General features: G+C 46.8%; 3 protein-coding genes across 6 annotated transcripts in view; 1 reads left to right on the forward strand and 2 right to left on the reverse strand.

Annotated features, from left to right (window-relative positions):
• Positions 1-1809, reverse strand: part of LOC144730381 (RING finger protein unkempt homolog) — a 36457-nt gene extending 34648 nt beyond the window's left edge. The window contains exon 1 of the mRNA XM_078611170.1: positions 1580-1809. Coding sequence (XP_078467296.1) covers positions 1580-1632 — 53 coding nt within the window. The 5' untranslated portion in view covers positions 1633-1809. The remainder of the gene's footprint in view (positions 1-1579) is intronic.
• A 3223-nt stretch (positions 1810-5032) lies between these two features.
• On the reverse strand, positions 5033-8021 carry MIURF (mitochondrial elongation factor 1 upstream open reading frame). 4 transcript variants are annotated; one of them, XM_078611173.1, is made up of 2 exons: positions 7731-8021; positions 5033-6354 (listed from the first exon to the last, which is right to left on the reverse strand). In XM_078611173.1, the coding sequence occupies exon 2, from the start codon at positions 6320-6322 to the stop codon at positions 6098-6100; it is 225 nt and encodes a 74-aa protein (XP_078467299.1). In that variant the 5' UTR covers positions 6323-6354; positions 7731-8021; the 3' UTR covers positions 5033-6097. The 4 variants fall into 4 exon arrangements, with proteins under 4 accessions (XP_078467299.1, XP_078467298.1, XP_078467297.1 ...); XM_078611172.1 differs by having other exon boundaries at positions 7767-8017; XM_078611171.1 differs by having other exon boundaries at positions 7741-8013.
• A 1160-nt stretch (positions 8022-9181) lies between these two features.
• Positions 9182-16364, forward strand: part of LOC144730383 (protein flightless-1 homolog) — a 49119-nt gene continuing 41936 nt past the window's right edge. The window contains exon 1 of the mRNA XM_078611176.1: positions 9182-9395. Coding sequence (XP_078467302.1) covers positions 9333-9395 — 63 coding nt within the window. The 5' untranslated portion in view covers positions 9182-9332. The remainder of the gene's footprint in view (positions 9396-16364) is intronic.

Below are 16364 nucleotides of genomic sequence, written 5' to 3' on the forward strand. Positions count from 1 at the left end.
ACAAAACCAACACACAGTTACACACAACACAGTTACAGACAACACACAACACACACAATTACACACAACACACAGTTACACACAACACACAGTTACACACAACACATACACAGTTACACACAACACACACAGTTACACACAACACACAGACAACCCACAGTTACACAACACACACAGTTACACACACAGTTACACAACACACACAGTTACACACAGTTACACACAATGTTACAAACACACAGTTACACACAGTTACACACAACACAGTTACACAGTTACACACAACACACACACAACATTACACACACCACACAGTTACACACAACGTTACACACACCACACAGTTACACACAACGTTACACACGACACACAGTTACACACACAGCTACACACACAACACAGTTACACACACAGCTACACACACAACACAGTTACACACACAGCTACACACACAACACACAGCTACACACACAACACACACAGCTACACACACAACACACACAGATACACACACAACACACACAGCTACACACACAACACACACAGCTACACACACAACACACACAGCTACACACACAACACACACAGCTACACACACAGCTACACACACAACACACACAACACACAGTTACACACACACAACACACAGTTACACACTACACACACAGTTACACACACAGTTACACACAACACACACAGCTACACACAGCTACACACACAACCTACACAGTTACACACAACCTACACAGTTACACACAACACACAGTTACACACACAACACACAGTTACACACAACACACAGTTACACACAACCCACACAGTCACACACAACACAAGAGGCGTGACACACAACACAGTTACACACCACACACACAGTTACACACAACACACACAGTTACACACAACACAAGAGGCGTGACACATCACACACAGTTACACACAACACACACAGTTACACACAACACACACAGTTACACACAACACACACAGTTACACACAGTCACACACAACACAAGAGGCGTGACACAAAGACACAGGAGCTGCGATTGGCGTGTCCTCGCTTGTGCTGCTTGCTACGTGCAAGTGGCGTGCCTCGAATACGTGTGGCGGTGTGCACGTGTCGTGGTGTGGCGGTGTGTGTGTGGCTGTGTGTGTCGTGGTGTGTGGCGGTGTGTGTGTGTGTGTCGTGGTGTGGCGGTGTTTGTGTGGAGGTGTGCACGTGTCGTGGTGTGGCCGAGTGTGTGTGTGTCGTGGTGTGTGTGTGGCCGTGTGTGTCGTGGTGTGTGTGGCCGTGTGTGTGTCGTGGTGTGGCCGTGTCGTGGTGTGGCTGTGTGTGTGTCCGTGTGGCCGTGTCGTGGTGTGGCTGTGTGTGTGTCCGTGTGGCCGTGTCGTGGTGTGGCTGTGTGCGTGTCGTGGTGTGGCTCCCGAGGCGGGCCGCTCTCTCCACGCGACGTGGCTACGTGGTGGTGGTAGTGGGGGGTGCCTAGCGGAGTGGCGTCCGGGCCGGCCGCGCGCGTCTCGCGGTGTGTTTGCTGCTGCTGCTGCTGTGGTTGTTGTTGTAGTTTGTCGTGTGCCGTACGTGTAGTGGTGCGGCCTCTCGCTCGGCGTGGCCAGGGCCCCGCGGCTCGGCATGGCCCCCCGTGGCCCCTGGGCCCGCGCGCCGCCTCCACTCGCCGCTGACTCCTGCGGCGGCTGCTGCTGCGGTAGCGGCTCCGTCACGAACACGCCCACACCACACACACTCACACTAACACTCCTCCTTCTCTTACTCACACACACACACTCCTCCTTCTCACACACACTCACACTAACACTCCTCCTTCTCTTACACACACACACTCCTCCTTCTCACACACACTCACACTAACACTCCTCCTTCTCTTACTCACACACACACACTCCTCCTTCTCACACACACTCACACTAACACTCCTCCTTCTCTTACACACACACACTCCTCCTTCTCACACACACTCACACTAACACTCCTCCTTCTCTTACTCACACACACACTCCTCCTTCTCACACACCACTCACTCACTAACACTCCTCCTTCTCTTACTCACACACACACACTCCTCCTTCTCACACACCACTCACACTCCTCCTTCTTCTCACTCACCACTCACTCACTCCTCCTTCTCCTCACTCACCACTCACTCCTCCTTCTCACACACGCCCACACACCACTCACACACTAACACACATACTCTTTCTCTTCACTACTTCTCTTCACTCACACCACTCACTAACACACTCACTCCTCCTTCTCACCACTCACTCCTCCTCTTTACACTCACTCCTCTCTTCACTCACACCACTCACTCACACTCCCTCCTCACACACTCACACTCCTCCTCCTCACACACTCACTCACACTCCCTCCTCACACACTCACACTCCTCCTCACACACTCCTCCTCCTCACACACTCACACACTCCTTCTCACTCACCACACGCTCCTTCTCACTCACCACTCACTCCCTCCTCCTCACTCCTCTCCTCGTTCTCGTCCCCCTCGCAATGACAACAGCACCGCGTAAAGCTGTGCGCCACCAAACACCGACTCAACTGTCGGGGTGGGGTGGGCACAAGTGGTTGGCGAGTGGCAATTTATGCAAAAGCTGGGCAGGGGTGGGGGGCAAGAACCACGCCCGGCCGCCTTTGTCTCCCCCACCCACACACGTGGACACACGTGGCGATGGTTGACGCGTGGACACGAGGTTGCGTGCGAACTCTGGCGGCTTGTTGCGAGCACTGAGGCTCAAGATCGTGATCGTCCCTTGTGTTCGTGTTTGTTGGCCTTTAGCAGGAGTCTAACTGGCTCGTGGCCCCACACGTCCACAACACGTGGGACGACGACAACAGACGCCATTCGCCACGAAGTGTCAGTGAGTGGCGTCACCACGGCGCTTGTGCCAGGCTAGGTGCGCTTTCAGGCCACGCGAAATGTCGAAGGCTCGCTGGTAGGTCACGGGACAGACCCACGTGCTATAGGATGACTGATATTACTAATATGTGCATCACCTGTGCTCCCCATATTGTGCTATCTTTGCTGTTTTTATCCGCCCGGCACTCCGCTCGTTGTTGTGAGCGTCGCTCCTCCGCCCTCCGTTGTTGTTGGAGGGCGACTGCCTCCAGCAGCAGCAGCGTCCTTCACGAGCCTCCTCCACAGAGGCCGATCTTGACACCGCTGGTACCAGTCGTCGGCAAGTCCACTCAGCTCCACGTCCTCCTGTACCACATCAGCTCCATGTCTTCTCTAGCCCGTGTCGTTTAGCCCCCCATCTATCCGGCCAAACAGAAGCTGCTTGGGTATGTGAGCTACATGACCCTGCCAACTGAACCTTGCCTGCTGGAGCTCACTGATGGGACTGTGTCCAGATCTTTTAAGAATCTGCGAGCTCCTCACACAATCCAGCTTAGTTAAACCCAGGATGGATCATAGGCAGGCCAGCCTTAATGTTTCAAACTGGCACAGATGTTCCTCCAGATGGGTCCAGTTTTTTGCAAGTATAGAGAAGGGAGGGGATAACTGTGGCCGAGAAGACCTGGAGCTTTGTTTGGAGTGACAGACCAGGTAGCTTCTACGCAGCTGATGAGATGACGCACGGTTGATTCGGAGACCTTTGCTGCCAAACTAGAACTGGTCATAAGCACACTGCCCAGGTATGGGAGCTCCTCCACTCTCTCCACAACTTCCCCATCACTCTTTGGGAGTTGAGGGGTTGAGTGATGAAAAAGAATACCCAGGCAGATGCTTTTTTTTGTGGGGCTGATATGTAAGACCTCACCATTTAGTTGCAGATTCCAGGTTCAGCAGCAGAGGCTCCAACTCATCAGAGTGAGAAACAATTCCCAGGTCATCAGCACATAACATTGTTGACCAAAAAGGAGCCATCCCTTGACTGTACTGGGGCATCGATCAGCCTCCCATTGTATCTGTACCAGATGTAAATTCCTCATACTAACATACACACGCACACAAATACAGTACTGTATACTCACACGAATGTACAAAGATCCCCTGTACAGCCTTAACAGACTGTTCGGGCAAGCGCAATTCGCGAGCACATATGAAGGCCAGCACGGTGAGGGTGTGTGGCTAGCAGCATGCCCAACTGCCTTTGTCTCCCCAGTAGCACTGTTTACCCACTATACCAGGTGATTATTTGAGGCTGAGTTGGCCTAGAGGAGGCTCAGGACCAGTTCCCTGCTGGTCAAAACTCACACTGAGACTTCATGGAAGGGTTATGCCAAAACTATTCAATGTTGTCTCATGTACTAATCTATGAATAAAAGTGATTATTACAATCAAAGTCATTTTAAAAGCAATGATCCAAGTTTCGATTTAAAGCTTTTGTGACTGCAGGGATTCATCTTCTTGGTTCTTTCGGTAAAGTCACGTAACTTTACGTGACTTTACCGAAAGAACCAAGAAGATCAATGATCCAAGCTTACAATTATGTTGATCGTGGAAAGATATTGATGGTGTCTAGGGTCACCGGATGGATTCAACGTAAACATGATCAATACAACACATACTTCAGTGACATTATCAGCCCTGCTGGATGGTTTCCCCTAAGCCATTTTCATCCCTCGTGGTCTCATGAATTGATGGCCAAAATTGCTCCATGTGGTCCATTTTTCCCACGTGGAATGTCCTCACCTGAATCACGGTTCAATTCCTGGGAAAAAGATTTGAATTTCTACCAGAGGTATGCACTTAGTTATACAAATTGTAATTAGTGGTGGTATTTTATGCTCAAATTAATTCTGTTGTAAATGTGTATAAATTGATGCTTCAATTCGTACGTTATTCGGAGTGGGTTCACATGACCCCATCATACACTTGTCATTATCCATCTACAGCTGGATGAAGGTCTCCCCAAGCTGTTGTCATCGCACGGTTTTGGGATAAAGTAATCTAGCACCTGCAAATGAGGTAATGATCAAGGTGTAATCATACGTGACATGAAATAAATTAAACATTTTGCGATCGCTCATCAACATGAATGAATAATTATCAATCGGTATTTTGAATCGTTACTGAATTTACACAGTGGTGATATTAAACTCATGACAAAAATATCATAAATGTATAAGTCAGGAAAATAACTGAGATTGGGGCAAAAAATCGGACCAAACAAATACAGGTTCAAATGCACGCAATGTTGGCTAACGTTGCACCACTTGTTAGCACTCACAAATGATAACTTCTCTGTCCTGCCCCTAATCAAAGTCTACACTGATCAATATTTATTGAGGGGTAAGCTTTTCCTAAGGCCGTTCTTTACAAGGTCTTCAGATACGTGTTTACTGCAGTCAACATTGAGACATTTTATCCAAAGCGTAAAAAATGTAATAAAATACACATTATTAAATTCACGTGCAGATAGAATTTTAAGTTTTGGAATATGAAGATACCGTGGATGAAAACACGAGTGTTATAGTGGTATTTACGGTAAGTTGAGTTTTCATCAACAGAAGTGACCTTCAACTTTCAAGCAAATTATATTGAAATGCTGCATTATATCCAACATAACGTTTTAGACTATCAAATGTATCTTAAATGTACTATTGGAGTTCTACCATGAGGTCAAACAACACATCTGGTCATAAATCCCTTGGCAGATCATGAATACAGTAGACCCTTCTTTTCAACACCAAATTGCATTCATTCATGCTCCATAAAGAGTGATTTCCAACATGTCAGTCTTCTGATATTTTTGTTAATTTGAGCCATAAGAGCTGCTAGCTCTGTTGGTGTCAGCCTGTAACTCGCCATTGCTGGATAAAGGCCTCCCCCATTTTCTTACTTTCCATCTTCGTTCTTGTTCAGTAGGAGCCTCCAAATTATTTGATCTAAGTCATATAAAGTAAAAACTGACATTTGTACGGTCTTTCTATACATTCATTTGCGATTGGGCTAAACACGATGAACTTGCTACAACGGAAAACATGATTTCATCACAGGTGGCTGTCAGGACTTTTGCTGGACTAGTGCTAGTTAGACATGGCCATTAGCCCCCATAAATCATCCAGCGTTTGCAAACGAGTGGCTGGAGATTCAGGAATATTTAACCGCAGCTGTCGCTCACATCAGCCCCCCGAGCTTGCTGTTGAGAAAGTTCCATCCCTTCTTCAGCAGTTGCTCTCGCTTCTCCGTCGACCGCACGTCGCGGTGTTTTTGGAACTCTCGGCGGACGGAAGACACGAAGAAGTCTCTGTCCGTGTACTGCAGCCGCCGGCCCTCGCGCAGGATCGCGCGGTACAAGCTGAGCACGGCCGGGCGCGACCACTGCACCGCCACGCCAGACATCGCCACAGCTGCCGTAGTCACAACGATGGCTCCTGCAAGAACAAAAACGCGTGCACATGTGGGTGTCGAGGGAAGAAAACGTGACGGTTTGCTTCATTTAACACGAAGGCTTTCGCAACCAATATCCATAATGAAGGTTATTTTGGGTTAGATCGCGTAAATATAAATGTGTCGTTAAACCTGCCACCGTCTGACAGCCAATTAGTAAGGTTTGTCACGTAAACTAGTAACGAATTGGCATATTTTGTTTACGTGACAATTGGCTGTGTCGGGTGGTGGCGGTTTTAACGATATAACCCAAAACAAACTCTATTACGGTTTGCTTCGTTTACTATACTTTATTTTGTATTGATTTTTTTTAGTGACCCAGGTCGCTCTAGCAAATGGAACTATCCTGGTGTCTCGAGTTCCCACCTAGTTTCATAGATTGAGATCAGCGTGTTGACGCACGCCTGTGATCCAGCACGTGGGAGGCAGTGGGGTTGGTGAATCGGCGTCCAGGTGCCATTCCCTGGCTCACCAGGAGACGGCGGCACAGGAAAGTGCGAGCTAACCTCCATCTGCCCCTTCAGTGTGGAATAGAGTGTTGCCCCCTCGCACGCGTGCCTTTTCTCCCACATGTATAACACTCCTTCAATGGCCGAGAACATCGTAATAATGCGTTGTGAGATGCAATTTGCATAAATTAGGCGACTATAAAAACACTCGTATGAACACTCATCTCCAATGATCAACCTCGCCACGTGCTGGTGTTGTCAACCTGCTCACCACGTGTGTGCAATCGACGCCAGTTCCTTCAAGAAGCTGCCAAAAAGTGTCGTGAAACATCGGACATCGTGGCAACCCGCACGCGGAGTCGCCCTCGCTCACCCTAACAACAACTGCCACCGTTCCCCACTAAGTGGCGCTTGTGCCAGGCTAGGTGTACCTCAAGGCCACGTGAAGTGTCGAAGGCTCGCTGAGAAGGTCACGCGACAGAACCAGGTGCCATGGGTGCAGTGAGTAGCCTGACAGATGCACAATCTGTACTCACCATCGTGCCAACTCACCCACACTCACCCACTCACTCACCCCCACTTCCCGTCACTCACCCCACTCACCCTCACTCACCCTCTCCCACACTCACCCCCACTCACCTCCACTCACCCTCACTCACCCTCACTCACCCTCACTCACACTCACCCCCTCCCACACTCACCCTCACGCACCGCCACTCACCCTCACTCACCCCCACTCACACTCACCCCCACTCACTCACCCCCACTCACTCACTCTCACCCCCACTCACTCACTCTTACTCACCCCCACTCACTCACTCTTACTCACCCCCACTCACTCACCCTCACTCACCCCCACTCACTCACCCTCACTCACCCTCACTCACCCTCACTGACCCCCACCCACTCACCCTCACTCACCTCCACTCGCTCTCCACGCCGCTCACCTTGCCCCGTTGTCGACTGGGTCCCTCCAGCGATTCCTCTCCGCAGCGATTACAAATCGCGATTCCTCTACCTGATTCGATTCCACAACATCATACAGTCCAGTACGGTATTTTGTATTGGTGAACGCGTCCGGAATCGAACACGGATCGATCAAATACGATTCACCCGCGTCGAAAATAATCGATTTCTACATGCACTGTAGACGTTTCAACCTCATTCCATTTCAATTGCACATCGTTCTATAACCTCCAAGGCCCACTGACGTCACAATATATCATTGTAAGCTAACAAAACGACTCAAGTGTTGGAAAATACGAGGTAGAGTGCACGTTTATAAAGAAATAAAATACAATGTCAGCGTTATTATTCTTGTCGTGTGGCTGCTGATGTAGACGCAGATCAACGACTTCGACTTCACATTCAAGACACAGATAATAACCCGCAGCGTGGCGCTGCGACGTCTCCTTCCTTACTTGCAGATCGGGGGGGGGCATTGCGTCGTCACGGTCCCCCCCTCTGGACTAAACCACGCAATCAGCTGTCTGATGCTGTAGCTGCTGTCAAGGTTTATGTGGGAGCTGAGTGCGGTGTTTTTAATTAGTATTATTTTCATTTACACGCTTTTATTTAACTCACTCTGTCACTCTGGCTGTTGTTGTATCCTCAAATGTTGTAAATCTATTTTAACCACTTCCCAATGTGGTATTGACTGCAAACTTGGTGAACTTATGTCATACTGATGACAATACTATATTATATCATTTAAACTAAAACATTCAACTTTATTTTTCATTTTTTTATTTAAAGTTTTCGTGACTGCAGGGATTCATATTATTGGTTCTTTCGGTAAAGTCACGTGGAAAGGAAATAATAAAATAATAAAAATATAAACAATAAAAATGCTCACGTTTCGACTGCAACACAAGCAATCATCATCAGGTGTGAAATCCACAGCTTGTGTTGCAGTCGAAACGTCGTGATAATTTGTATTGTTTTATATTTGTAGTATTTTATTATTTCCCTTCTACGTGACTTTACCGAAAGAACCAAGAATATTATTTTTTATAAGTTATGCTTCGGGTCTAATTGTCCACGCTCAACTTCACGTTGGCAGTAATTGCCCACGGCCCCTGACGTTGTGGCACGCTTCGGGCCCACTTCCTGGAGTCGTGGAGTTCTTCCATTAACAGTAGAGTGCATTTCATTAAAGCGTGTTTAAAAAAAGTATTTTAAATATTATTTATTGTTGTTGTGTGGACGATCACGAAACCCGCCAGGGGGAGCGACGATTGGTCAAAGACGAGGGCCGGCGAATCGATTCTCAAACAAATTTATTGGCGACTCGTGCGAGTCGCCGGCACAAGGCGGTGGCCCCGCCCCCCCGCCCCGCCCCCCGCCCCGCCCCCTGCCCCGCCCCCTGCCGCTGCGTGAGAGGCGGGGAGAGAGGCCGCCGCCTTCACAGTCCGCACGTCGCCTTCGAGTTCGTCTCCTACTGCCCCCCTCCCCTCCATCTCACCCACCCCGCTCGCTGTTCTCTCGTCTCGCCGCCGCCGAGTCGGGGCACCATGGCCAGCACGGGCGTGCTGCCGTTCGTCCGCGGCATCGACCTGAGCGGGAACGACTTCAAGGTAATGAAGAAGTGAACCACAGCCCGGCCGCCGCCCTCCATAGAGAGCCCGCGCCGCGAGACGTCGCGGTGCCAACTCGGAGGGTTTCCCTCCAGCCCCACTCGTTTGCGTTTACGGACCTGGCGTTAACTTAGTGCCAGATCAGAGGGTTTCCCTCCAGCCCCCATTCGTTTGTGTTGACGGACCTGGCGTTAACTTACTGTGCCAGGTCAGAGGGTTTCCCTCCAGCCACATTCGTTTGTGTTGACGGACCTGGCGTTAACTTACTGTGCCAGGTCAGAGGGTTTCCCTCCGTCCCACATTCGTTTGCGTTGAAGGACCAGGCGTTAACTTAGAGTGCCAGATCCGATGGTTTCCCTCCAGCCCATTCGTTTGCGTTGGAATGAGCTGGGGTTAACTTAGTGCCAGATCAGAGGGGTTTCCCTGCTACAGCCACGATAAAGTTGCGTGCTGATGTTTCATTGTTCAGAATTTTTATTCGTATCTGAGGAATCCGATGAGCTATAAAGCTCTTTTTGTATACATGTCCAGTAGTTTCCACAGACGTGTGCCCGGTGACGTAACCTGTGTGGTTTAACTTTGTGATGCCAGGTTCGAGGATTTCCCCCTCTCCACCTGTGGTTGTGTTGATGTTGTGTCTGGGTGGTGAGGCTGCTTCACCACAGTGCTACGAACCCGGCTACCTGAGTTCGATTCCTTTCCTCCCCTCCCTCCCATCCTCATCTTCACCAACCTCGGACCAACCTCTCCACCTTCACGAACCTCCACCCCCCATCACTTTACCAGCGTGGTGAAGTATGGTCAAACAGTTTAACACGGAGGTTTTCGCGACCAATATTATTCATAAAGTTTTTGGGTTAGATCGCGTTATAAATGTGTCGTAACCCTCCACCACCCGACACGGCCAATCAGCAAAAAAGTGTCACGTTGACAAAAGACAAAATAGTTTACTGCTTTAGCCCACCGGTGTGTTGAAGCATGAAACCACAACATTTACAATAATTAGTAAATGTTGTGGTTTCACGCTTCAACACACCGATGGAAAGTAGTGAACTATTTACAATAATTAGTAAATGTTGTGGTTTCACGCTTTAACACACCGATGGGCTAAAGTAGTGAACTATTTGTCATTTGTCAACGTGACACTTTTTGCTGATTGGCCATGTCGGGTGGTGGAGGGTTACGACACATTTATAAATAACGCGATCTAACCCAAAAACTTTATTTTGAATATGGTCAAACAGCCGCTGCGATCGAACACGACGTGGGGGCGATCCCTAAGGTGCATTGGCAAATCGGTTGTCACGCTCTTCACGTGTGTGGACGTGTGGACGGCCCCGGCTGGGGTCAGGTGCCAGCATATTTATAACATCATTCGCGGGCCATACAAAATTTTCAACTTAACAATTAGCCTGTTATATTTGGTCAAACATTTAATTAACTCACCCCGAATGTGATGGCTGGAACTGCTTCTCTTTGGCGAGGCGTGTGATGTTAGCTGGCTATTGATGATGTTGCTACTCGCAACTGCTTTTCCAGGTTTGCTCCTCGATTTATTGAATTTCGAGTCCCGCCTGCGGTTGCCTTGGCAGGGCCACACCAAATGATTTCGCGGGCCGGACGTTCCCCACCCCTGGTTTAGGGGGACACTTTGAATGTGAGGATTTCATAGTTTCAAAACGTAACTTACTTACCCACCAGCCTGCGAGATTCCCAAGAGATGGCAGTATAGCAGCAAGTGGATCTATGTAACCTTTTTTTTTAAGCGTCTAAAATGATGAAAAAATTCGAATAGGTGTTACCCCTTCTGGCAATAAAACCGGAGGGAAGTACTGGTAGGAACCTCCTAGTTACACCAGCCCACAGGGGATTATTGTGTCCGTCCGTCGTGCATCAAAAAATGGGAGGGGTGGGTCTGGGTGGGGAGGGGCTGGGTGGGGAGGGGCAAGGTGGGGAGGGTGGGGCTGGGTGGGGGGTGGGAGCGGTGGGGCTGGGTGGGGGGTGGGAGGTGTGGGGCTGGGTGGGGAGGGGCTGGTCACCCCGTGGTGCCCTTATAAAACTAAACGTTTAACCTACTCACGCCGGCTTGTGCCCGCCCTCACAGTCGGCCATATTTTCGGAATACACCACGCCGCCGTGGACCCTGGCCATTGACCGAGCAACCCAACGTTCCTACCAGCTCCCTCCGCAGGAATGTGTTTACGATATCCAAACACCAAATGGATACATTTTGCACGGCATCGAGTCTGCATTCACCACTGGTACTTGTGGAAAAACATGCAAACACAAACATGCTCTGAAAATATATGCATTGTCATTGAAACAACCTTTTGGCTGCTAAGCCACGTGTATTCTGTTCGTGTGTATGATGGCAGCTATATATTTAGGGGCTAAATGATAGCTTGAGAAGTCTGTAATTTAGCTATTCATCCGTTGAAGGAACGCAGACTATGTACAGTGGCTTTGCTCCATGGCTTTCCATCAAGAAAGGGCTTTAGGAAGCACAAAATAATAATTCGTCACGTATGTATGTACTGTCTTTATACTACTGTCTATTGTCTGGGAATGGTTATTTGTCAAGGGGTTTTACATGTTTATTAAATAGTTTAGTTTTTAGTTCATTTGGCATACAGTACCTCTTTAAATTGTGTCTATTTTTGGTTGCCATGTACCTAGCCCCATTATTTAGGTTGGGCTTAACTATTGAATATTGCGGTTTTGGCTTTCGCGGCACTTTCCAAGAGCGATATTTAAGGGTCTCCTGTACGTTGAACTTCTTTCGCACCGTACGTCGCCAACCGTGCTAATCGGAGGTGCGGATAGAAAGTAGATGTGCTTTCTGATTATTTTCTCCTTTTTTACATTGAGCCTAGGATTTTTTAGTCTTGGAAATCAAATGTTTTTTTAATTGTGTTCTTTTATCCAGCGTGAATATGCTAATGATATACATCCAATGATAGGAACTTTGTGGTTGTTTTATCGTTTTAATGTATGCTGTGCATTAACATATAAACGTTTTGAAATGTTTGCCCAAGGGAAGCCCTTATACTCAGCATTCAATGTATGTATGTTGAACTTCTTTTGCACAATACTTAACCAACCGGGCTAATCGGAGGTCCTGGCTGGGATCTTGGTATAAGCAACTACAATTCAAGACTAGACATTTCACTTGCATGTGCTTTGCAGTGATGCCGATGAAGGCAATATCAATATTACTTTATTTTTATATACCACCCTTTATACCGGGAGATCTTAGCACTTTACATCACATTTTAAAGGAACACCCCCTGTAGCAGCTGCCCCTGTGAGAACACACTTTGACTCAGCACCTAGCCTGCAATTGGCATGATTGCTATGTATAATCCCAATTGTGTATTTGCAGGTAATTTTCGAATTTGGCAAATTTGGACCATGATTCTTGCACACATGGGCTTACTCTTGCAAATTACCTCATGGAATTTTTAGTGTCTACTGTGAAGGATGTAATGGTTATTACACCCACAGTAATAACCAGGGTGGCCCACTGGGCTGGAACCGCAAACCTCTGCAACAAGCAGTAAATACGCTACTGCTTGGTCGTGATTTGCAATTATTTGTATTCAAGGTTTGATGTGACTACTCTTAACTCATATTCTTATTTTTTGAGAGGGTATGACCTTATCGGGAGAGTGCATCATCTTTATGGGATTCATACTCTTAGTTCTTTCGGTAAAGTCACGTAGGTAAAAAAATTAAATTAAAATTAATAAAAATAAAACAATAAAAATCACGACGTTTCGGAGGCAACACAAGCTTCCGTCTTCAGGTGAAAGCTTGTGTTGCCTCCGAAACGTCGTGATTTTTATTGTTTTATTTTTATTAATTTGAATTTCATTTTTTTACCTACGTGACTTTACCGAAAGAACTAAGAGTGTGAATCCTTGCAGTCACGAAAGCTTCAAATCTAGAATCTTTATTGGACTTGATATATTAAAAGAAGCTTGTTCTTATCATCATTGCCAACATAATTTTACTGTTGATGCCTTGAAAAAGCTTGTTGATATGGACATCATTGCACCTTTAACCAAGGCAACAAAATTTGCACAGGAATGATAATACTTGCGTTTATATTGTGACCATAATGTGATGAAACGTCTTGGAGTGCAGGGATGGGCCCCTGTGTGCGTAATCGATTTTCTGTATACGCAGTGGCGTGGTGGTGCCAAAGACATGGCCAGAGCTAGATTTAATTAGATTGCATTACGATGACATTTCACAATGCATGATAATGACGATGTCCAGATAATTTAGTGGTGTGGGGGAAAAGTCAGTCAGCCACGCAGTTGCCGCACACCTTGCGTTATTAAAAATATCTTAATTAATATTGACATTTGTGCAGTGTTTAATTTCTCTAACGTGGTGGTTGTCATTGTGCTCTGTTTTTGTGTAATTTTCCTTGCCGTGTTTTGTCTTATTCCTCGTTGTCATTTTGGTGACCCGGGTCACAATTTTAAATGAGACTATCTCATGGTCTCTTGAGTTCTCACCTGGTTAACCAAAATAAAGTGAAACTAAAGTAAACTCGGCCGGCTTAAGCAGTGCAACTAACCGTGACACATCATGGACCACACCCTTGGTGCCCTTAACCACGCAGACGTGCCCTCGTACTCGCCCCACCCTTTATCGCCGTCGGGAGCAGGCGCACCACCGTTTCCTTCCTAAAGAGACCTGTCGCAATGTTTTCATGTTTGTGTTCAGAAGTCAGCTAAACTTGTTTGAATGTATGTCCTTGTCATATTGATATCTTTTTAAGTTTTAATGTTTGCTGCTGTAACAAACGTACGGCAGTTGTTTTAACATAAGTGGCCGTGCAATTTGCCGATTTGGTATAAATGATCATGTGTATGTTTACGATCTGTAAATTAATAACATAAACACTCGATACACTGGTCAATAATAAAATGCAACTTTGTGGCCCTTCTTTGCGGCACAGAGAGGCCAGAGCAATAGATTTGTGATACTGCCATTGCAATGTCACCAAATAATTTGTACATCAACAAGCACGATATCTAAAGAGCTGTATAAAATAAGTTTAAATAAAGACGGTGACATATTCTTTGGTTCTTTCGGTAAAGTCATGTAGATAGAAAAAAAGTGAATAAAAATAAATTTTGACTTAAAACCTGATTCCCACCATCCATCCCAGAAGAATTCCCTCATCAAAACGCTACACAATAGAGCTCGATGTATCTCTGACCATGAACACTTAACCAGTGAACTCAAACACGTACACCAAGCTCTCAAGGCGAATGGATATTCTGACTACACAATCCGCAAAGCCATCACCCCAACCATGAGGAAGGAGCCATCTGATGATCAAATCAAAACCATCACCTTGCCATACATAGCAGGGGTAATCAAAAATATTTCCAAAATCATGAACAAGATCCAGGTTCGATTTAATACAGTACATAAAATTCCAGATCTGATCCCATCTGTGAAGGACAAGATTCCTGTAATGCAATATCCTGGCGTCTACAAACCAAGCTGTATCTGCGGCAGCAGTTACATTGGGGGAACTAAGCGACATGTCTCTGACCATGTTCGTGAGCATAAGGCAGATTTGTAACACGGTAGGACCAATACTTCTGCCGTGGCTGATCATTATTTTAATGCGGCTGGCTCACACGAAATTGATTTCTCTAAGACGATGGGTACTTTGCAAGCCTACTGGCTATCAACAAAGATTCGTTCATGAAGCCATCCATATATACAGACAGGCACAATTTCAACCGAGAGGATGGTTATAGACTCAGCAATCATTGGAAAGATGTCATCAACCACTTTGGGTCATGACTTGACTTGTGTTTTCTTGTCAACCTCCACCGTCAGCAGTGTGGGTGTGTGGAGCGTGGTGCAATGATTGTCTGGCGGCCCTTTGATTGGTGTAGACCCACTGCAGGTGTCGTTGTTTTCTTCTACATTAACATTAGCTGCCCCGCCCATGCTGCTGACACACTTGCGCTACGCTCATCTCTAAACCTTTATAAACAGTTTGCCTTTAGAGGCTAACCCCCCTTTTCCTGATGATGACCGCTTGTGTTGCGATCGAAACGGCATGGAAAAGTTGATTATTTATTTATTGCTGAAAGAACCAAGAATAAGTCAACATTATCAACTGCCAGTACGTTCACTCAGGTTAAGAACCAGGCTACAGTCTGAATTATAGACTGCCAATATGCTCACCAGCTTAAGAACCAGGCTACAATCTACATTATAGACTGCCAGTACGCTCACCGAGGTTAAGAACCAGGCTACAGTCTACATTATAGACTGCCAGTACACTCACTCCGATTAAGAACCAGGCTACAGTTTACATTAGTGTGTTTTTTATTCACTTTATTTTTATTTCTCTATCTACGTGACTTTACCGAAAGAACTAAATAATTATAATGCAATTGATTGGTTTTGATGCAATAATTTGTGATCTGGCTGAGGCCATCAATTTCTGTACTTGAGACCCCAGGTTCACACCTATCACGTTAATACTTTAACACTCGGTGTAAGCCCACTGGCGGGTGGACAGAATGTTACGGTACAATACGTTGGTTTCTTGTACCCGTTTGTGTGGACTTTTAAATGTTACTCCCTCATGTGCACGAATGTTCCCTTGGTAGTACAGTTGCCTCCCATATGCAGAAGGAACTAGCCAAACTTTACAAAACCCAGGCATGCTTTAAATAGAGTCTGAAGACTCGGTCAAGTTTTCCTGTACAAATAAAATGACATTGTTATTTTTTTTTAACATGAGCACCGTGGAGACAAAGGTGACCGAGTGAGCATAGTCCTGACCACACCTTTGCGTACCATCCCAGCCTGAGGAGGTGCTCCCAGGCTTAGAGGCTTAGAAGGCGCCTCAATAAAACACCTGCTCTGTCCGGTTTAGTTTAGTTACTACATTATTGCTCACCCCGGAGAGGGCTCATTGAG

Source organism: Lampetra planeri, chromosome 35 (assembly GCF_965212315.1).
Source record: "Lampetra planeri chromosome 35, kcLamPlan1.2.h2, whole genome shotgun sequence".
Taxonomy (NCBI): domain Eukaryota; kingdom Metazoa; phylum Chordata; class Hyperoartia; order Petromyzontiformes; family Petromyzontidae; genus Lampetra; species Lampetra planeri.